The following is a 22,215-nucleotide window of genomic DNA, read 5'->3' on the forward strand; positions in this document are numbered from 1 at the left end:
TTTGAAGTGAAAAGCATCACGTGGTGTGGAAAGCTGCTGAGCTTCTCCTGCCGAGCTTTAGTTTGTTTTTTTTTTTAAATTTCTTTAGGTGTTTGATCATCATGGAATTGACTCACCCTTAACACTAATTGCCACACTGAAGAAAACTTCACTAAAATGTGGTCTATTAGATACCAGGACTGGGAATTAGAAGTGGAGTCAAGTTCCCAGAGTCTGTGGATTCAGTTGTTCTCCTCTTGGTGCATATCACGACCAAGTGGAATGTGCAGAAGTTCCTCAGTTTTCTTGTTTGAGTGAAATCATTCATTTTTATAGTAGGCATTTATTCAGTTATAATATCAAAGATAATGCCAGTGGGATTATAGGTTGTGACATATAAGAGCAGAATAATAAATAGGAAGTGTGGAATGCTGCATTTTATTAATACATAAATTGATATTGAACTCACAGAAGGGCCAAATTGCTGAATTATTGGAATAACACTATTTAAAATGCTTCATATCCTTATATATTAAAAATAAGTTTGATTTGTAACATCAGGCATTTTGGGAGGGAAAGGATCAAACCAGATGTAGTGGTCAGTCAGCACTTTTACCACGTGCAATTAGTTTTGTAAGCATTTGTCATTAAAAGGGGCTCCAAACAGCAGCAGATGTCTGTGGCAGTGCATGACTTGCCCTGAGACTTGCAAACAACCCTGTTTGTCTTGATACAAACCATTACCCATTCCTCAGGGAAAAATCTCCTGCAGAGAAGAGCTCAGTACAACCCTAGATCTGGAGTTCACCTCCGAAGCCAAACTGATTGCTCATGGAAGGCACATCCAGGGTAATTCAAGAATTTCAATTCCACAGACTTTCAGTCCTTTTAAAAATGTGCACATGTGTCTCATTGGATGAATTTTCAGAAGGATCTAGATGACTTAGATGAATATAAATAACTTTGGAGCTGACAAACCAAATCCAAGCCTGTTCTAATGTTCTTTGGATGGCTGGTCTTCCTCTGGCACCTCTGAAGTCTCGTTCGTTTCATTTATGAACATCAGAGTGAAGGTGGTGCCAATTAGCATCTGTTTCAAATTTATTTCAGGGCTTGCACTGGAAGCACAGGTTTCAGTCTGCTGTGATTTCATTTAACATTCCTTAACATTTTTTCCACTTCATTTCTTACAAGAAGTCTTTGTGGCAGTCTACCAAAAGAACTAAGTTGCTTTTAACTCCTTCTGCGGTATTTTCAGGTTTTTAGTAATGCCAGAAGATGAAGGTGTGGCAAAGAAACTTGGAAAAATAGGATAACTTTGTAATTGTCAGTATTTTAAAGGGCAGAGTATCAACTGTGCAGTGGTTTTGCCTGTTGCATATTCACTTTCTTCCTTTCCCATTAGCTGTGAGATGGGCTCCAGTGGCACTTTCCTTGGGAATTTCAATGCCATCATTACCAACGGGGCAGAGTTAACTTGTTACACTGCACAGTCATAGTAATAACTCTTTTTGGAGGCATTTATGTGCTGTGCAGAGCTATTCATTCAATTACCCTGTGGACCAGGCAGGGATGGTCAAATTAATTACTATCTCATGAATATAGAAGATAAAGGGCCAAATCCAATTAAAGTCCTCAGAGTCTCTGAGCTCAGAATTACAAGATGATCATTTTAAGTGATTTTACCATAGGGGCACCTAGACCTGGGCTATGCATTGTGGCTCTTGAAAAAAAGTGAAGTCACTTCATTCCAGGAGATTCACTGTGCTGAGTAAAGTTCAGGCCCCCATTTCTTCTGGATCTGAAAATTCCAATTAGGTCTGGGAGGAGAAGGCTTTTTTCAGCATTTTTCAGTTCTTTCCTGAAGGCATGCATTGATAGGGGTTTTAAAATTATTTTTTAAAAAAATTAAAAATTTGTAACACACATAGAGGTTATTCTACCTCCTATATTTTAATTTTAATTGATGAGGATAACGTAGGGCTTCAATCTACTTTCCTATCATGGGGATTCACAAATCCCTATTTCCTTTACACCTCTGAACTGTGTACCTTTTTACCTATTCCAGTGAAACTGAGCTGTGGTGTAGATTGGGGTGAAAGAGTCAGAGGGACTCCAGGCACAGTGCCCACCCCAGCATATCCCACCTGGGGAGTCCAGGCAGGGATTTCAGGGGGGTTTGCATTTGTTTGTCCTTTGGAATCTACCAAATTTGCAGCCCTGCCTTCAGCAGGAGAAGGAGTCATCCCTGCCCTTCTCTGCTCCCATTTCACCCACTTAATCCAAGTCATCTGCTTGAGGATTCCAGAAAAAAAAAAATCTTTTATTCAATGGAAATGTGGAGTGTCCATGAAAAATGAATGCTCCAATCATTCAGTGGAAATAATGGCAAAACTCCTGCTGACCTGGGAGAGAGCACAGAGAGGCTTTGTAAATGCACCAGTTATCATTTCAGTAAAGGTCTTTATATATTTAATTTTATTCTAATAACAAAACAAAAGCCAAAAATATTTCTGATATCTACAAGAGGAAATAAGGCCTCTAATCAGTCTGTAGAAGTAAAGCATTATTTTATGCCTAATTAGTTTGTAATAGCATTTCCAAAGGGTTTCTTTTTCTGTAAAAAAGACTGTTGATGAAAATGTCACAGAGTTATTTTGAACAGGCTTTTGCTGCAGATATCCCACATGGACATTCTGTTATTTTGTGCTGGCTTTTACACTAATGCCCTGTAATTGTGTTTCACTTCCTCTGATTAAACTGACAAGTAATTTGAATGGATATCACTTAACACATTGATCTGAGGCAGTGGCAGGAATAGACCATGGCTTTGCTCTGTGAAAATAGAGCTGGTCCTTTACTCTTGAACTCTTTTGGAAGTCGAGTTGGAGTTTAAAAACTCCTTTTTTTTTTCTTATTTTAATTTTTTTTTTTTATTTCATCGCTGTTGCCTCACAGTTGTGATGTCCTACAAAGGAGCATGTGGACACAAAGACTCCTGTACTCAAAGTGAAAGCTTAATTACATAATGAGGATTGAGTTCTTTTCTTTGCTCTGTCTCCATTCATTCCAAACAGGAGCTGAAGTTATGGTACATGTGCAATTAAAGCTCACACTCATTGTTTGCTTGAAGGTGGGGTTTTCACAGGAGAGTGTCAGAGTGAAAACCCTTCTTGCCAGGCACATATGCCCTCAGAAAGTCCGACACATCCCCAGGTAATTGTGGAGGCTGCACAGCAGCTGCCAAGGGGGGTCCAGCACTGGAAAGCAGCAGTGGTTTCACCGGATGCAAGAAACATCTCCCAAAATTATGTCAAATATTGTCTCACTGTGTACTGGAACAAAGTGTTCAGAGAAAGTTGGATTATTAAAGAGAATGCACAGAAAAAAACCCCTCCCTGGGTGCTCTGGAGGAAACTGGCAGGATAAGGGGAAAAAAACTAACAATTAATTGGATAAAGCATTTAGTCCCCTGTTATAAGTAGAAATATTGAGTTGACATTGACTTTCAGCTGCCTGCCTTGATGATCGCATTTTTGATTGGACCTAAACACGACTTGTTTCCTCATGGATCACCCAAGGAATATAAGCACAATGCAATTAAAAAAGAAAGAAATGCAGATGTAATAGTCAATACACATCTCATCCAGAGGTCTATTGCATAGTGACAGATGCAGCCAACCAGCTGAAATCCTATTTTGCAGTGATATTTGTTAATCAAAGCACTGTAAGTGCAGCCAAAACAGTTCTGTGCTTCCAGAGCACAGAGAGGCGACATGTGGGGAGGTTGAATTCTGTGTAATACTTGTCTTTGTGCCCTGGACAGTAATTCTACACCTAAATAGAAAGGCAGAGTTGGAACTTCTATATGTCCATGAGAAATGTTCATTTTTATACCTGTAAATGTGAATGCTTTGATGAACCTCCAATGGTCACTTCACTTGTCAGAGGTGCTAATTTGGTTAAAAAGCTTCTTTGCTGGAAAAAAAATGCATAAAGGTCCATGCTGTGGAAGCCAACACTCCAGACAAATGTTGTTACCAAATGGAGCCTTTTTCTTGAACACCTAAACGAAGAAAAAGCCTTTGCTTGTAACTAAACAATGTTATGTGGTTCTCCTATTCCTCCAAGAGAGAGCTGGAAAACACTGAAAGGATGATTTCAAGGAATGCTGGGATGTCTTAGGAAGTCCTGCATTTAATTCCTGTGACTCCTAATGCACCCTTTAGTCTAAAACCAACCATGGAGAGAAGAGCTACAGAAAGCTGCTTAAAAGTGAATAAAACATAAAACTGACAGAAATACCAGACGTGGCTATCACCTCCACTAGAGCTCTGACAAATATTTCCACTAATCTGTGACAGGCACATAACAAAGATTTAGTCAATATATTTCAGAGTTATATGCGTGAAGTAATGTTCATCACATGTTGTCAGACATTCTCTACTTCTCTACCCCTCCTCTTTTTTAGTTGCCCATATTGCATGAACCTTTCCACTGACAGAATTTTAATAGAATGCATGACACAAAGTTTTGGTAATAACTATATACGACTCAGGAACATTATTATGCTTAAAATAATAGAATAGACTTTTCTCAAAAGCTTGTATTTAAGTAGGTAAATTTTGACATTTTCTATTTGCATAGTTCTTCACTAAGGGCTTTGATATCTGAATGGAAAGAAAAAAAAAAATGTGTACTATCTCCTTCTTCTCATTATTTTAGATTAAGAGAAGGCATCCAGGAGCAATTTAAAAGCAGATTGCAATTTACAGCTGCAAAGCAGTTGGTGGTTAAATGAGGAGTTTGTAGTGGACCCTTTGCAAGTAGAAGTCTTTGAAGAAATTAGAATAATTTTGAATTCTGGAGTAAACATTTCTGACCTTCTAAATGGAAACATCTGCAAGATTTTGCTTAAATGATGAGTGGGGAGATTCTCAGCTGGTGTAAATTAGTGTGGCTTCAGTGAGGCTGATGTTTTTATAACAGTTTACATCATTCACATGTCTTTCTTCAAAAATTCTATTTTTTGTAAGCATTTAAGCATAACAGCATCAATTTTCTGTACCAGCATCTTCTGAATAGAAATGTGCAGTTTCTTCTATGAAAACCCTGATGTTTTCCTCTTTGAGCAGGCACTGCAGAGGAAAAGATGTTCTTTAACTGCACGAAATATTCTGCCCGATTAAAATTCTAACACACATTGCTATAAAATCACCCCTAAAACAGGAAGGAGTGAGGGGAAGCTTCACAGACATCAGCTCCCAAGGACAGTGGGACAGAAAGGAGGATGAGAAGTAGATTTGCATGCTAACACTCCTATCCCCTGCATTCCCAGGGACGGAGATCACATTACACACACACTGCCAGAGGTTTCTCCAGGACAAATCAGAAATCCTCTCTCAGGGTATCACTCTTGGCTCCTCCAGCTGTATTCCCTTGTTCCCCCCCGTTATCAGCAAACTTCAGCTCCAAATTAGGGTGATGTTGCCATATGTCTGTTACCTGATTAGAGAAATACAGATAGAACTGGAGGGGCTTTTTGGTTTTCTTCATGAAGTTGTGGTGTTTCTGTGACCCAGTTCCCTCAGCCTTTCCTCACATTAGGCATTCCCAGTGCTTGGATCATCCTCCTGCCCCTTTCTGGACCTTTTCAGCCTACCCACTTCTCTTTTACCTGTTTGAAAATATTAAACACTATTGAGCCCAATATTGATCCCTGAGGATCAATATTGTCCCATGCGTGACAGGCTGCCAGCTTGGAAAGGACTGGGAAGTGTTAAGGTTCAATGTTGAAACTAAATTATGAAGTGTTTTTCTTTCAGACAGTGGGAAGAGGGTGATTTTTTTTTTTTTAAATATCCCATCCTAGGAGGGCAAGAATGTCTTTTGCAGAAGCTTGTAAAAACCATGCCCTTATAATGCTGTTTTAGTTTGGTTTTTTTTTTTATTCTCTGGAAGAAAATAATGCAAGTCACACATTTGTCCAAGATACAATCTCCAGCCTGATCTTTAGGAGGGCTGAACACTCATTGCAGCTTTTAAATGGCAGTTTATATCAAGTAACTCAGTATTCTTCTAAGAATTAATCATCAAATGCTTCAAGCTCCCCTCCACTGTCAATGGAGAGAAGCAATCCCCTGTGATGATAAGTACTCTGTATTAAAATAAATATGCAAGACAGATGGGTGCTCTAAAAATGCCTGCCACTATATCTTGAATATAGAAGGAGCTAAAATAACTAGATTTGATTCAGTATTTCAGAATGGTAAAATTAAATGGGTTGGTCCCACCCTGAGCACTATCACTGCTTTCCGGAATGACAGAGAGTGCTACATTATAATCTGAATTTAATTAAATGGCACACCTCTGTAATGATGGCAGGATATTCTTGCCAGGGGAAAGAATTTCTTATTGCTGCATGGCTTTCACCCCCGTCAAAAAATCCCTCCAAACAATGCATGTGTTTTATGAGATAAAAATCAATGAGGTTTGGTAGTTACACAAGCTTTGTCACTTAGGAAGATCCCACCAGATGCTGTTTCTGAATTTTCAGTGCTTCAGAATGCTGTAAAATCCTGTCTTGGCTAGTAGCTAGAAAAGCAAGAATATGTCCTCACCACAGGGATGTTGGAAACCCTTGTTCAAAAGTACACAGAAATACGGAACTATTCAGTGTATCCTCTACAACTGAAAAAGAAAAGAAAAGATCACCAAACCCAAAATGTTGCTGCCTTCATTCTCAAGAGTGAAAAAAGTTCTCCATTTTATGCAGCCTCTAATAATTTTAAATGTAAATTCTTCAGCCAGTTCTTTTTTTTTTTTTTTTTTTTTTCTTTTGGAAGCTTAGATGGCAGCACATAATTATGGGTAAATATCAGTCAATAATAGCAGCTGCCACCTGGGAACCAGGATGATCAAGCCCTAATACTAAATGGCGTTTCCAATCCAACTGCTGCCACTGATGATGTTTCTGGAATTATTTGGTTATTGCCAGAAGACAAGAAGTAGCTACAAAAGTGAATTATTCAAAACAAGAAAAATAATGGCACAAACCAAAGTAAAATACTTCCCTACACACAAGTTTTCCCACTTGGGAGAGGTTAAAAGAAGAAACTGCACATGGCTGATATTAAACAAACTATTTAATTCACCGATTCACCACTTGAAGGCATTCAGATATTGTGGGGATGTGGCCTGCATTAAAAAATCACACATAAAATATAACAGGAGAATCTTCTGCAACCATTAATGGGTACAGTTTTTATTATTTCTTTATTTTATTACATACTTAGTTTTAATTATGTACAGACCTAGATAAAACTTGCTTGGATGCAGGCCAAGGATAAGATTTGCACACCTCAGGTACTGATACTGTGTCCAGCTCATGGTTCATTTTCATTTTATTGACTTTATTTACTAGCTGAGATTGCGAGGATGTGGCTTCCCCAGCTTTCCCCATAGTTGTAATTATTCATGCTACCCTGGAACCAGATAGACTCACTGGTCAGGAGGTAATTAAACACTGCTGAGAGCAATTGTTTCATTTAAAGAGAGCTTACAGTCTGTATCATACATTTATGAGCAGATTATTTAGTCAGTGGCATTCTAGAACTGAGCACTTCTGTGGAAGGAAGGGGCTGTAATTCAGTGACCAAGATGGGATTTCTCTGCATCCACAGCAGGGTGGGCAGCAAGAAAGGGGGGATTCTGCCCCTCTGCCCTGCTCAGGTGAGACCCCACCTGCAGAGCTGACCCAGCACAGCAAGGAAATTCTGAAGCAAGTCCAGAGGAAGCTCCAGGATGATCAGAGGGATTCAACAGCTCTGCTGGGAGGAAAGGACAAGAGATTTGGGATTGTTCACCCTGGAGAAGAGGAAGCTTTGGGGTGACCTCCTTGTGGTCTTTCAGTGCCTGAAGGGAACCTGCAGGAAAAAGGGAGAGGGAACATTTACAAGTGATGGAGTGACAGGACACAGGGAATGGCCTCACACTGGCAGAGAGCAGGTTTTGATCAGATATTAGGATGAAATTGTTCTCTCTGAGGGTGGTGAGACCCTGGCACAGGGTGCCCAGAGAAGCTGTGGCTGCCCCTGGATTCCTGGCAGTGTCCAAGGCCAGGCTGGACAGGGCTTGGAGCACCCTGGGACACTGGAAGGTGTCCCTGCCCAAGTCAGGGGGTAGAATGAGATGGGCTTTAATGTCCCTTCCCACCCAAACCATACTGTGATTCCACAATTTCTGTCTTTTCCTTTCTCTGTGGTGGCTCAGCCTTTCTGCTTTGCAGCCACATAAACAAAGCTCTTAAGACCTTACTACACAACAAAATTATCTTTTTTTTTTCTTTCACCTGACAAAATAAATGTATTATTAAGAGGACATGAGAATGCACAAATTTTAGTTCCACAGGAGGGGTTTCTATAGCAAAAATTGAAGCTGGAAAATGGGTGACTGCAGAACCTCCAATGCAGTTCCTTAGAATAAATTCTAAAACCAAAATAATTTATACGAGTAAAAATACGACAAAATCACTGAACTGAGTACAACAGTAATTCATGTTCATACCACATTCCCAAGAGACTTCTTAACACTCAATCTTTCCTCAAACTCATTATTTTAAGAAGTCTTCTTCAGCTCATCTCTAGAGGAACCACGCAGATTTTGTTAAACTTGTTTTCCTGACCCATCTCTTTAGAAAATTGCTAGAATTTTCAACTTCCAGTGAAATTTAGTCTCTGCTTCTGCTGGAATATATTGTTTAGCCTTTTCCTGATCCAAAATGAATTGTCTTCTGTCAGAAGGTGACTATGTATTGGTATGTTTAAACCTAGGTTTCTGCTTAAAAGCACTGATGCAGCAGCCTGTTGTTCAAAATGTTTTTCCTTTTAGTACTAAGCTTCTCTTCATCACTTTTAAAAGGGCTATTGAGCATTGGCATAGTTTTAAAGGAGTGATGTTCAACATTTAAAATAAAATATTAGGACAGATATATTTTTGAGCAGCAATTTACACCTTAATAAAACATTGTGATATTGAAGTTCTGAATAACCTGTAAATAATGGAGCCCTCTACCTAGGGGATGGTGAAAATATAAAAATAGATCAGTGTTTGGTAGCTTTTGGATCAATAGATAATCTTTCCAGCTGTCTCCTGGAGGCTAAATTACTTGAAACAGTAGTGAGGGTGTCTTGGACATGCAACACTTGATGTTTGAGGAGATTGACTCTCCCAGATATTTTGGCTGCTGCTCTGAAGCAGCAGAGAAAAAAGAGGAATGTATGAAAATGGTGGTTCCAAAACATCTTACATTGATTATTGTTATTAATATTGTTACTGTTTAATTGAAACCCTGAGCTTCTAAATTACAAACTTTAAAGGAAAATAGTGTTCTCTAACAATCACTCCTTTATTGTGATACTCACTGGGGTTTTGTCTGTGACATTATTTTGTAGCCTGAAGCTCCCCCAGTTTTTGTGTATTTCTTGGCACTCCATCCCTTTCTTTTATAGTTTACCATTGTCAGCCTTGTTTATCTGGCTTTTTTTTATAATAACGTGCTCAAAGTCTTGGCTTTGCTTCTCCAACATCTCTAGGTGATCCTAACTTTTCAATGCAAGGATATTCATTACAATAACATGTCTCCTTATCATAATAATTTTAGTAGTAGTGATTCCATTTGTTTCATGTACTGAAATTTGAGCTCTGTGATTTCCTCGTTAGTGGTATCTGGAATTATTAAAAACCAACAACACAGTTTCAGTCTGGAGCATCTTCTTCCAAGGTTGACCATATCTCATCTAAAATGCACTGAGTCTCTGGGCTGATTGGCCTGACTGTCCTTGTCTTGGATCTGTGATATTCTCTAGGGTTAGAAAAATGTCCTGTTAAGTACCTCATGCTGATCAAAAGAGTTCTGTAATGAGCAAATCGTGGGATGTAAATGTCCTTAATAGTTGTGATACATATTTTGGGAGTTTAATATTTTACTCTAACAGTTTAAAGTGTAAAAAGGAAAAATGGAAGGAGAGGGAAAGGTCTTTGTAAAAAGTAAAACCAGAGCTATACCTTAGCAGAGATCTTTCTAGTGTTCAGCAGACACTGAAATTTCTCACCATCCTTAAGTGCATTTTGTTCTTATTTGATTTCATTTCCTAACCAAATGAAGTTCCCTGTATAAATAAATTCTAGCCTTAATACCATGCAGTTTTACCTGTAAGGCTTTTCAGACTTTGCTATAAATGCCTGTGTTCTGTCTTTATTGTTCAGGTAATACTCTTGACACTGGTTGAGACTGTAGCCATTTTCTGGAGTAACAGAACAGTCAGTGCCTTGATTTCTTCCACTACCAGACATGGATGTGTTGAGAAACTACACAACTTCTCATGTCAGCTGGCAAATCAGGCTTAAAAACTTTAGAATACTATATTCAGGGAGTTAGATCTGACATTGAGTGACCTGGGAGGGAGCTGAAACATAAAGGTAGAAATGCAGTGGAAGATCCTCTCCTGATCTGGGGTTGTCTGCAGCCAGCACAGCCCCTGGTCAGAGCCTGTGGGAATTGGCTCATCCTGAACTGAAAATAAATCAGATGGGCAGGGAAAAGCTCTAAGGGAATTAGAATGGAAGCAACTCAGACTGAGAAAATTGTTTGAAAATATCTCGAGTACAAGCAGTATGCAAATGCTGTTATTGGTCACAAGAAATCAGGGACTTGATTAATATATTCTCCTGTTGCAAAGTTCTCCTCATTAGACCGTGAATAGATGTAATTCTGTCCATAGGAACTTGAATACAGATATTTTGGCATTCAAGGAGTTCTGTGCATTTCTCCTCCTTCTCCTTTTAACCCAATGCCAGCAGCAATTTTTACTTCCTTTTCATCCCAAAGTATCTTTCTTCCCTTTGCAGAGAAAGATTAACAGAGAAATGGCAAATGGCTCAATACCAAGCTTTTTCATTTTTTCAGGAAACCAATAAATTCCTTTCTATCCCTTCTAGGAATGAAGGCCAAAAATTTATCACAAAGCAACAATAAAATAAGAGTATTTAAGGACTTAAATAAATAAACTTTAATAAACTTATATTTTCAGCGCAGAGCAGATGGTGTTTGACAGACCTGCCTGAAGCTGTGTAGCATCACATGCCATGCTAGTTATTTTTCAATAATGTGATTTACTAAACAAATTTCTTTGAAATCATTTGCTGAAGAAGGGGGTTTATATACAGACTAAAAGGCCATTTTATAAGTAACAGGTGAAGGTCAGTTAAAATATCCTGGATAAGTGAAAATGGTGCAGAATGGGAGACTTCAGCCATATTTGTGTGAGTTAATAAAATACTGCCACTGAGAGAGCTCAACTGGATCTCTTGTTTTGGTTTAGTTTTCCAGCACATCCTATTTAGCATCTCAGGCAGCACTGAGGCACAGTTTGGGCAATTGCATGCAGCAATGTGGAACAGGCTTTGCTCAGCTTTGGAGGGACAAGGGACTGGCCAGATGGATATGGACAGTTTGTGTTGTGTGGCCTAAGGGTCACAGAAGGGTTCCCAGTTGTTTTGTGTTTCACAATAGGATGTACCTTAAGGGCCACTGTTTATATAAACAATGTTTATTTAAAACTGGAGTCGAAAAGTTATGAGATTGATTTGAAGGGAGGTTTAGGAGGAGTGTTGGACATGAGCCTGCTCTCAGTGAGAGTTTCCACCTGAGATATACAAAACACCCAGATTAGGAACCTAAATTACAAACTTTGAGGTCAATCTCAAAATTTCTACTTTTTTTTTTTTTTTATTATTATTATTTCCAATGCCCAGGAGCCTTTTCCTCTAAATGGTGCAGTTTCTCAAATGCTTAATGTATTTACTGTCACTGTATCCCGTAGCTGACTACCCTGGAAGGATTCCCAAGTTCCTGCTCAAGGACAACTTTCTGACCCCCTAAGTGGGTGCCAAGCATTAATTGCTTGACCTCACCATGCTGGTGGTGAATACAAAATATATCTGCCCTGCGTGAGATCAGTGAAGAGGAATTGTGAACCACTTGTTTTATTTGGGACCTGTAAAATACCATCCCTGGGTAGTCTTAAGCATCTTGGTGTTTCTCTTTGATTATTCACATTGTGCTAGTCTCACAGGAATTTTGGCCTATTTAGCAAATTATTCCCTAATTTTATTAAAAACAAGGAAAGAAGAAGTGACGAACAAAGGTTATCTTTGCCCTAAAAAAAAGAAAAAAAGTCTTAACATGTCTTCTGTGGTTGTGGATTTTTCTAAGCCAATCCATTAAAGCTTAAATAATGATAAGAAAGAGTTTAAAGACTATTACATAAATTGAATTATTTGACTGGGAAAATAAAGCATCCCAGAACATGAATGTCAGCAGGGAAACTTGGTTCAGCAACTGCACCGCACACAGCTGGAGTAATTTTCTTTTTTTCTAAGTTTTCTTATACTATAACTCTGTAGTCTAACACACTATAACCTGGCTGAAACTGGCTCATCTGGCAGTCCCTGATGTACTGTTCCAAAATCAGGAGAGGCTTCCTGAACCAAACTGAACTTTTCTGCCTCAGCTTTATTGTGAAATTTCAGCTCGAAAACCAGGCTCGATTGTGTGCACATATGACATCTGGTGTCTTGAACAAAATACCAGGGACTGAATTTGGGACATCTGAAACCAAAAGCCTGCGCTGACATTGCTCAGGCTAAAGAGATGTGGTTCTTCAGCTGGGGACCAGAAGAACTCAGTCAAAGGATGAGCACAAGAAAAGTGAGATAAAAATATCAGCGGGTGACACAGATGCCTCCTCTTGTGTGATAGCAAATGCATTCTCTCTCTGTTTTCTGGTGTCAATTTGTGTGATTAACTCCAGAATTTGTAATGGATCCTTTTTAGAAAGCTAAGAGGTAAATTTATGTTTTGTATTAAATTCTGGTGGCACTTGATAGTGTTATGTTTGAATTTCTAAATAAAAAAAAAGGGGATGGGTTTTATGGATTTTTAAATGATCATAAAAGCTTTGGCTTCGTGTCATAATTAGAATTACAGGCAGTAACAGAAATCAGGCGTTCTCTGGAATGAATGCCTAAAGCAAAGACTGGAACAGAGGCCTCTTGCCAATGCAGGGCTGATAACTGTGCTGTACATGTGAGAGGGTATCATTGAAAGGGTGTCTTTAATCCCCATCCCACCCCAAAAGTGACTTCTCAATAGCTCCCAGAAACGTGTGCTATTAGACTCAGCTGGAGAGAGAAAATCGCTCTTAATCATATGCAAGGAACAATTCTAAATAGAAGCATTTGAAAACAGCCTTGGGAAGGAAAGAGTACTGCCAGAAAGAATGGAAGATCATTTTGATTCTTGATGAAAAGCTTTCAAAGAGAGTTCAATGTGCAAAAGATGTGACAAATCTTTAGAGAAGTAGTTTGCTCTTAAGAGAAAGGTAATACAGCTAACAAAGTCACTTAATGCTTTTTGTGCCATTGAATCTGAAAACCTTATTTTCCCCCCATTGGTTATGAGACACAAAAGGCTTTTTTCCCCCTTTTTTAATCTTCATGAGGAGTTTTGCTTTGAGACTTCCTGCAGGAAAGTGTTTTAAGTGGAATTCTTCTTTATACTGAACCCAATGTCTGCCAATATGATTCCTGTTACAGGCGTAGGGACCATTTTCCTTCTGTCCTCAAGCTGTGTTGCTGCTTATTATCATGTTTAACATTCCCAGTGCTTGGCAGGATGGAGATTAGAAACTCTTAATATTCATTTTATAGTGAAAGGTCTTGCCAGATTTTTTGGAGTATTAGCTATAATATATGCACATAATTTATTGGTGGAAAAGTTCTGAACTCTCCGGTGAGTCACCTTAATCTTTGTTCTTATCACTTTAGGATTGTTCTAAAATAATCTTCTGTGCCTCCTGCACATAAACATGTTAAAAACATTACTTTGGAAATAACAACTTGATGGTAGCAAACAAAAAGGCTGCAATAATTTCCTTTGATGAATCCTTACTATTTTTTTTTTTTTTTAAAGTTTATATTGCCTAGAGAATTTTTCTCTAACTCTAAAATTTTTGGGTTTTTAACAGACTGGAAGGAAGGAGAAGGGAGACCCACTCAACATTGCCATTGACAAGATGACCAAGAAAACACGAGACCTTCGGAGACAGGTGAGCCCTGCTTTTGGTAGTATTTCCTGATTTTCCAGGGAAATCATTGCTTTCCAGCTTCAGACTGGTTTTGCCACATGAGGAGCTATAAAGAATTGGTGTCCTCATTTAGACATGGCCCTGCATTGCACATGACATTAAGGAAAGTAGCAACATTTCCTGTGACAAAAAAAAAAAAAAAGGGAGAAAGAAATGCATTCCAAGTGTAACCCCCAATGGTCTTTCCCTGTGGGAGGGGAGGCAGATTGTCCAGACCTTCCCTGCCTTGGCAGCTCAAAAACCCCAGTCATAAAAACACTGGCATATGTGCTTATTTGTGTTTTATTTGAATACTCTCACTGGAGTAACAGGAAAGATGAGCAGAATATGAAAAATTGTAAGAGTAAAATGTAAGAGTAAAGAGTAAAATATATTCAAAGAGATCCTCCAAGGTACTGTATTAAGTAAAGATCCTGTGAAGATACAGAAAGTCATAATAAATAACAGTTTTTCCAGAGAGGTGGATGCCCCATCCCTGTGAACACTCAAGGCCAGATTGGATGGGTCTGAGCAACCTGATCTCATTGAGGATGGCCTTGGCCATGGCACAGGGAAGTAAACCAGATGATCTTTAAATGCCCCTTCTAACCCAAACTATCTTATGGTTTATGAGTAACCACAAAACCTAGTTCAAACCATATATTTTGGCTTTCTTTATTACATTTATCATTGTGTTTTGTGATAAGAAAGAAAGGTTAATTCGAAAAGCTTGAGATGGAAAAGAAGTGAAAGGAGATTGGCAACCAGAAGGGAGAGGTTTCTCTTTACACCTTCAAGTTAAGGCAGGGCAGATTGCCTCTTTTTAGCTCCTTTTTCTCCCTTTGAGGTGATCCCAGTTCTGCATTTTTCGGAAAAAAAAAAATTAAAAAAAAAAAAAAATGAAAATTCTACCTGGCCTCTGTGAAAATGATCCTAAATCCAGAAAACTGCCAAACCAAGTAAAGATTTAAATATATCTTCAGGTACCTATTTGCAGCATGGTAATTTTGGAGAGAGTGGCCCCTGTAGGCATTTTGAAATCAGTGCTCTGTGCTGCTAAAATTCTGCTCATTTCAGTTCCTCCTTAACCTTTAGCAGACATGTTTGAAGATCATCTTCTCAGAGCTTATTTTGCCAAATAACAAACCCATTGCAGTGGACCTACAGACAATATGAATCACTGAGTCTCCTATATAAAGCCTGGCATCACATCTGCTGCTCAGCTAATGACTGAAGAAAGATCTCTGCTGTTCTGACCTCCAAATTTGTGGGATCCTCGGCTCTGCAGTGGAGCTGGGACCATGTGTTGCCTCCCACCCCTGTTCTCACTGCTTCAAGGAAGTAGCAGACTAACACATGAGTGAGTTCTGTGTGAGGCTCTCAGCAGTTGCCTGAATTACTCATCCCTACAGCCAAATTTACTCTGAAACGTGATATAAAAATGGCACCTGTCTTAGTAAGCTGTGTGCTTCTCATGTGTATTCACCCTCATGGAATGTTCAGCCTCAGAGAGGTTGGAACTCTGGATGTGGGTAAAGTGAAGCATGGAGATTGTATTTTCCCGCTTGGAGATGAAGCTTGTAGTACAGTTTCTGATATTTATGGAAGTTAATCACGTAGGTATAATGTTTATTAAATGGTGGCAGTTGCTAGTAAACTAATCAAGATTAAATCATAATTGTGCTGGGTTTTGCACAAACATAGAGGAAGATGGAGTCTGCTTTCAACAATGTGCATTCTGACTGTAAATCATGATCTTTCAGAGTCATGATCAATGCTCTGCTTCATCACATGAATATAATCAGCACAGTATCTGTGTGTGGCTGCCCAGTCCTGCCTGTGCCCTCCCTGCTAAATTCCAGAATGTGAGGGTGTCACGGAGGGCTTGGTTTGATGGCTGGAGAGGGGGGCCTGAAGATTCAGAGGAAATGAGCTGCAGTGGAGGTTACAGTGTCCCACTATTTCAGTCTTTTTATTCTGGGCAAAATCATTGGAGAGACAACCAACTTGGAATATCATCATGCCTTTTGTCTTAGTGAATCCCTTTTAAAGCTTGCTTTTCAGACTTTGGATGTTTAATGTTAACACCATAAAACTAGATAACCTACAAGAGGCGTTTTGGTGATGAAAAATAATAATATAGATAAATGGATAGATTTTTTTTTTTCCCAATTGGTAGTCAGGCTCCCTTTCAAGTCTTCAGTATTCACCCATCTAAGACTGATTTTTCATTTTCTCCCCAGGTCACTTAGCTTTCTATTTGGGAGATTTGATTTCATTATCTGCATAACATGCAGACATGGGAAATGATTGTGGATGGAACACATGGTGCTAAAATTCCACCTCACCATTCGCAGTCACTTCAATATTTCTTATTCTGATGGAATTACATCTTTTAAACTTATCATTTAAACTCTCCTGGGAATAGGGAAACAATTATGGAGATCTAATTAGATGTTCTTACTATAAACTGCCAGTAAGAACATCAAGCTGAGTCAGACTGAGCAGGTTCTTGGAAGAAGCAGATGCACGTCACCAGCCCATGGCTTACTGCTGCCATTCCTTACTGGATTTTCATGGAGTCACAGGGTGGTTTGAGTTGGAAGGGACCCTCACACCCATCTCTATCCATCTCTACCCCCTGCCATGGGCAGGGACACCTTCCACTAGATCAGGGTGCCCAAGCCCCATCCAGCCTGGCCTTGGACACTTCCAGGGTTCCAGGGGCAACCACAGCTTCTCTGGGCACCCTGTGCCAGGGCCTCCCCACCCTCACAGGGAAGAATTTCTTCTTAAAATCTAACCCAGGCTCCTCAGTGCAATTTAAACAAGCAGGTACTGTGGCCTCCAGCAGAGACCACAAAGATGATGAAGGGTCTGGAGGATCCCTCTTAAGAGGAGATACTGTAGAAGTTGGGCTTGTTTAGTCTGAAAAAGAGAATAAGAGGGATTTTATCAATCCCTATAAATATTTCCAAGGCAGGAATCACAGGATGGTGCCAGACCCTTTCCAGTGTTGCCCAAGAACAGGACAAGGACTAATGGCCATAAACTAAAACACAAGAAGTTCCACATCAATATGAGGGAGAACTTATTTATGTTGAGAGTGGCAGAGCACTGGAACAGCCACCCAGGGAGGCCCTGGAGTCTCCCTCTCTGGAGGCATTCCAAACCCACCTGGGCACATTCCTGTGTCACCTGCTCCAGGTGACACTGCCTTGACAGGGGGTTGGACTGGATGGTCTCCAGAGGTCCCTTCCAACTCTAAAATTTCTGTGATTCTGTAACCCTGCCCTCTGGCAGTGTAAAGCCATTCCTGTTGTCCTGTCACTCCATGCCCTTTCCACAAGTCCCTGTCCAGCTCTCTTGTAGCGCCTTTAGGCACTGGAAGGTGCTAGAAGATCTGGACGCCTTCTCTCCTCCAGGCTGAATCAGCCTTTCATTTTGAACAAGCTGGAGAAAGCACTGGATCTGATAAGAAGTTGTGACATTTGGCAAGATTTGGGATCTCTTTTTCCCACTGGCATGCAAGCCTGTAGTTAAAAAATACAGACAAAACCCAAAAGGCAACAAAGGCATGCGGTACAGCAAGCCAGGCCGGCAGCAGGTGCTGTTGATTCCAATTCTTTTGCTAGTTTTTCCTTCATAGGAGGAAAGAGAAACACCAACCCAAGAGTTCAAAAGCCACAGGTAACCCCAAGGCAGCAGGGACTCCTGGCATTTCGAGCCTTGCAGCCCTGGGGTGACACTGAGAGAGGCAGGAAGGACACACCAGAGGGTTTGGTCACAGCCCCTGGAGTCACAGCTCAGAGCAGCAGCTGCTGTGCTGTCACCACCACTGCTGTCCCCTGCCACCCTGAGAGCTGAGCTGCTTCATTCTGCATGAGCCACTCGAGGTGGAGTAACCAAAACCATTTGTTTTGCCTTAAATACCACCCATCTGTGCTGCCATTACAGCAGCCTGCCTGGATTATTCCATTTTTGCCCATTCAAGGCTTCCTGTGCCTCCAAGTGGAAGGAATTGGACAGAATTAAGATTTCTTTTTCCCCCACCAATTCTCAGTTTGTACTGGAAATGATACTCTCATACAGCTGTTAAGGAGAATTCATCCAACTCCTACAGAATGAGGTTTATGTTATTACTAAAGCTTCTTAGAAATACTGCATGAAATAAATTCTCCACAGAAATTTTCTTAAAAACTGGAAAACTTGCAGAAATTATCCAGAAATTTAATTTTTGAAATGATTTTTTTTTTAAGAAGCCTGAGAGCTTTGAAAAGTCTAGTGTGGATTTTTTTCCAGCAGTTTCCAGTTTTCATTTTGAAAATTATTAATTTATTTTTAGCCTAACATTGAAAATACAAATATTTACATATAAATAAATATTAAAAATTAAACCCTCATTTTTATAATGGCCAAGGAGGTTTCCCTTTGTTTCAAAGAATTTTGCTCGGTTTTAAATTTTCATATTTCATCTGAAAGTAGAAAAAAGAAAAAAAATATAAGTACTGTATTTTTTTAATGTTGGATTTCTGCTTCTCCTTGCAGTTTTAGGCAACAAAACTTCATTAAAACATATATATTAATAGGAACTGTGGAGTAGAAAGTCCTGAAATATCTGCATTACCAGTTGCATTTTGATAAATTCTTTTGAACATTTAGTCTGACGTCCTAGGATTTCACTTTAATGGAATGGATGCCTAATAGAAATTAATCTTACTTTTAGAAAACTAAATTTCTGTGTGCAGTATCAAAAATGCATTTTTTTGCCACCTGATTATAGTTTTGTGGCCTTTGTGTGTTGTTGGGTGAAATCCAGCTCAAGTTTTTGGACAGGTACACAAAAAGCAGAATAACATCAACATTGTCTTAGAGCTACTTACAAGTAGGAGCTAAGGTGGTGATTTTGAATATGGAAAAAAAGAATTCTTCACACCACTGTCTGAGGCAAAACATTCCGCTTTAGCACTTCTTTTTATCAAAAATTCCCTCTTCTCAGATTGTCTTTTCTAGCCAGCATCCGATAAACCTCTGAGGATTCCATGTTGTGTAGACACAGGACTGAAAACCAGAATTGTGAACACCTGAATTAATGAAATTCTGCTTTCTACCACAGTTATCTCAGGTCCTTGATTCTCATGTTTTCTCTCATCTTCTCACCCCCATCATTCTGCCTGCTCATTCCTCATCATCTGAGGCTGATTTGTTACTCCAGGTGAAAGGCAGAGAGTGATGGGCGGCTTTTGCCTCCTGCTCAGCTGGTTCCTGTGTGGGTACTCTGGCCAGCCAGCTTCTGACTTCACATAACAAATTTCCCTCCCCAGGAGACTGATTTGGGTTACTCTTTCCCTACCCAGACAGTTTTCCATCAAACTCCAGCTATCCACCATCCTTAAGATCTTTTCTCTTTGTCAGATGGTTTTAAAAATTGGCCAACTGATTAATATGTGTTTAAAAAAAAAAAAAAAAAAAAGGGGCAGATTTTCTGTGAGGAGCATCATTCCCTCAGAACACCAGTCCAGAAAGTAAAGCCCAGGGTATGGTTCTGCTCTCCTCTGCTGTCTGCAACTGCACTAACATTGGTATTGTATAACCCTAGGAGGTTTCTACTCATAAATAAACCCCTTATGTGATTTCCACAGTGCCACAGAGCTTGTTTTTCTATATGATTTCTCAAAAATGGCTTTCAGGTGTATCTGGGGTTTGTCCTTGTTACTGGTGATTTAATGAGAGCTCCTTGGTAGGCTGAAAGCTGTAAGAGAGGTCTTTCCAAGATTTCTGCATTGGTTTAGATGAGTTTTCCCTCTTTGTGATGGGTTAGTATTTTGATTGCTTCTTTTCAGTGGCTGCTTTTTCCAATAGCCACTATCAGTGTCCTAGGAATGGGGACACACTTTGGAGTACTCAGGATCAGGTTTGGCCATGTAGGCATGAACTGATATTAATAGTGACCGTGCTGTGGCGTCTTTCTACCAGGCACACACTCTGCAGAAGCCAAAATTTAAAATAAAAAAAATCCAAGTTATATTTGCCCTTTTAATACCTCTAATGAATTCTTTATGTATAAAGCAGTAAGTACATCCTTTCTCATGACCCTTATTTATATTTGATCAGTCATTTACATTCCCCTGTGCTCAGAAGGGCTCTTGCAAATTCCTTTGTAAGACACTTGGAGGACTCTGGGCATGATTTTCATCAGCCTGTTATCAGCCATATTCTCTAACATCCCTCCCTTCAATCTACAATTTTTATTTCATCTTTAGTCACATAATATCCTGAGTTTGAAGGCACCCACAATGATCATTAAATCCTTGACAGTAGTGTTTCAGTAGCTGTATTAGGCTCCAAGTCAAGCTTGCAAAAGCCTAAAGTTTGATGAGACCAAATACCTCCTGTAATTTATTTGTGCAAATTTGGTAAAACAAAGACCTTGGGGACAACTTGATCGTACTCAGCTTTTATCAGCTTCGTAGGTCTCTGAAAGGACTTGCAATTTGCTGTCCTTTGTTTAATATGGGTTACACCAGTTTGAACTAGATCCCAGTCTTCAGCATGTTCTTAAGCTTATTTATCATCTCCCTCTGTTCCTTGAGCAGCAGTGTCTCCATTTGCTCTTTCTGTTACTCACTTCCACGTAGATTAGGTTGTATCACTGTTTATGAATGCTATTTAGGGTAAAAAAAAGAGAAAAGTTTAGCACTTTGAAGCCTGCCAAAAATTGGTGTAGACTCTAGAAGGACTCTCAGAATAAAAAGCGTGAATATTAACTCATGGAATTAGACTGACAGGATACCTAAACTGGAAGAATGTGTTCTGTTGGAACAGATTTTATCACAGCTAACCCATACAATGTCAATTATATTATGGATAGACACTTATATAATTTTTCAGTCTATGGGTTAAATCTCTCTACTCAAAGATATGCAGAGGTTGCTTCTTCACAGAATGTAAATTCTTTGAGGAGAACACAGGCCTTCCTCCAAAAGAGGAAATCTTATCATCCTGTTATTGCAGCAAAGCTGCTGTCTCACACCCAGACCGGATGACTTGCAAGTGCTGCAGGGAGGGCCAGCAGCACCTGGAAATTAAATCTTGGTGCTCTAAAGCATGATTAACTGACTTAATTTTTTTGTTTATCCTCTTTACTGTGCTCTGTGTAGATAAGCAAGACTTACTGTCCAGTTTTAGAAGAACGATCTGAAGCTCGGAAAATAAAGTTGCTTCTGAAGGTGAAGCTACCTCAGTTGAGGTATTCCGTGTTGTACCAGAATTAGGAGGTGCACAGCATCTAAATATTAAGATATAAGCCCAAGGGAAGCATAATAGCTCAAAAAGAAAAAAAAAATCTTTAGTGGAAAACAGTGAACCCAATTCTAGTCAAACTTAATATACACTAAATAACAAACTCCTTTCAGCTTCCCAAAGACATTGAGAAGCACACCCAAAGAAATAAAAAACTCATACTTGAGGGGGTAGGGGGAAGAGGAAAGAGAGATCTTTGAACATTCACATCAGCTGATGTCAGTTATAGAAATCAGGTGGTGATATAAAGAAGTAGTTTTCCTTCAGCTTTCCTGACAGTTACTGGAGAGTTCATCTCTGGAGCATGACTTGGGGTTTTGAGGATATGTCTTGCATAAGCTCTTTATACGTAGGGAGCCATGATTTCTAATCTGATCAATCATATTTCTGATTGAAATCAATCTCAATTAGAAATCAATCTGATTTCTAATTGAGGCACCCTAAAGGAAGGTTTGTGTGAGGAGTCCTTTGGCTTTCCAGCTGTCCACTAGAGCCAGTCAATAATGCAGCAATCAGTGCATTTCTGGGGGGGCTGGGAAACTGTGTTCTCCTTCTCTGATGTGCCCTTTGTTGCAAACAAGAGGACATAAGGTTATAAATCCCAAAGGGGACCTTATTTTTAAATTCAAGATCTGTATAATTTAAATAAGAGAGGAAAACAGGGAACAAAAGGGTCACAGACCTTCCCGAGCTCACATAACACTGAGAGTTTGTAAGAGTTGCTGCAGTGTTCTGAAAATGCAAAGCT

The 22,215-nt window shown here is 39.5% G+C and overlaps 1 protein-coding gene across 5 annotated transcripts in view; it reads left to right on the forward strand.

Moving 5' to 3' along the window:
* CTNNA2 (catenin alpha 2) overlaps window positions 1–22,215 on the forward strand; it is a 464,788-nt gene that overhangs the window by 333,943 nt on the left and 108,630 nt on the right. For all 5 annotated transcript variants that reach the window (XM_038135460.1, XM_038135463.1, XM_038135459.1 and 2 more), the window contains one exon: window positions 14,067–14,147. In XM_038135460.1, coding sequence (XP_037991388.1) covers window positions 14,067–14,147 — 81 coding nt within the window. The remainder of the gene's footprint in view (window positions 1–14,066; window positions 14,148–22,215) is intronic.

This window comes from Motacilla alba, chromosome 4 (genome assembly GCF_015832195.1).
Source record: "Motacilla alba alba isolate MOTALB_02 chromosome 4, Motacilla_alba_V1.0_pri, whole genome shotgun sequence".
NCBI lineage: Eukaryota > Metazoa > Chordata > Aves > Passeriformes > Motacillidae > Motacilla > Motacilla alba.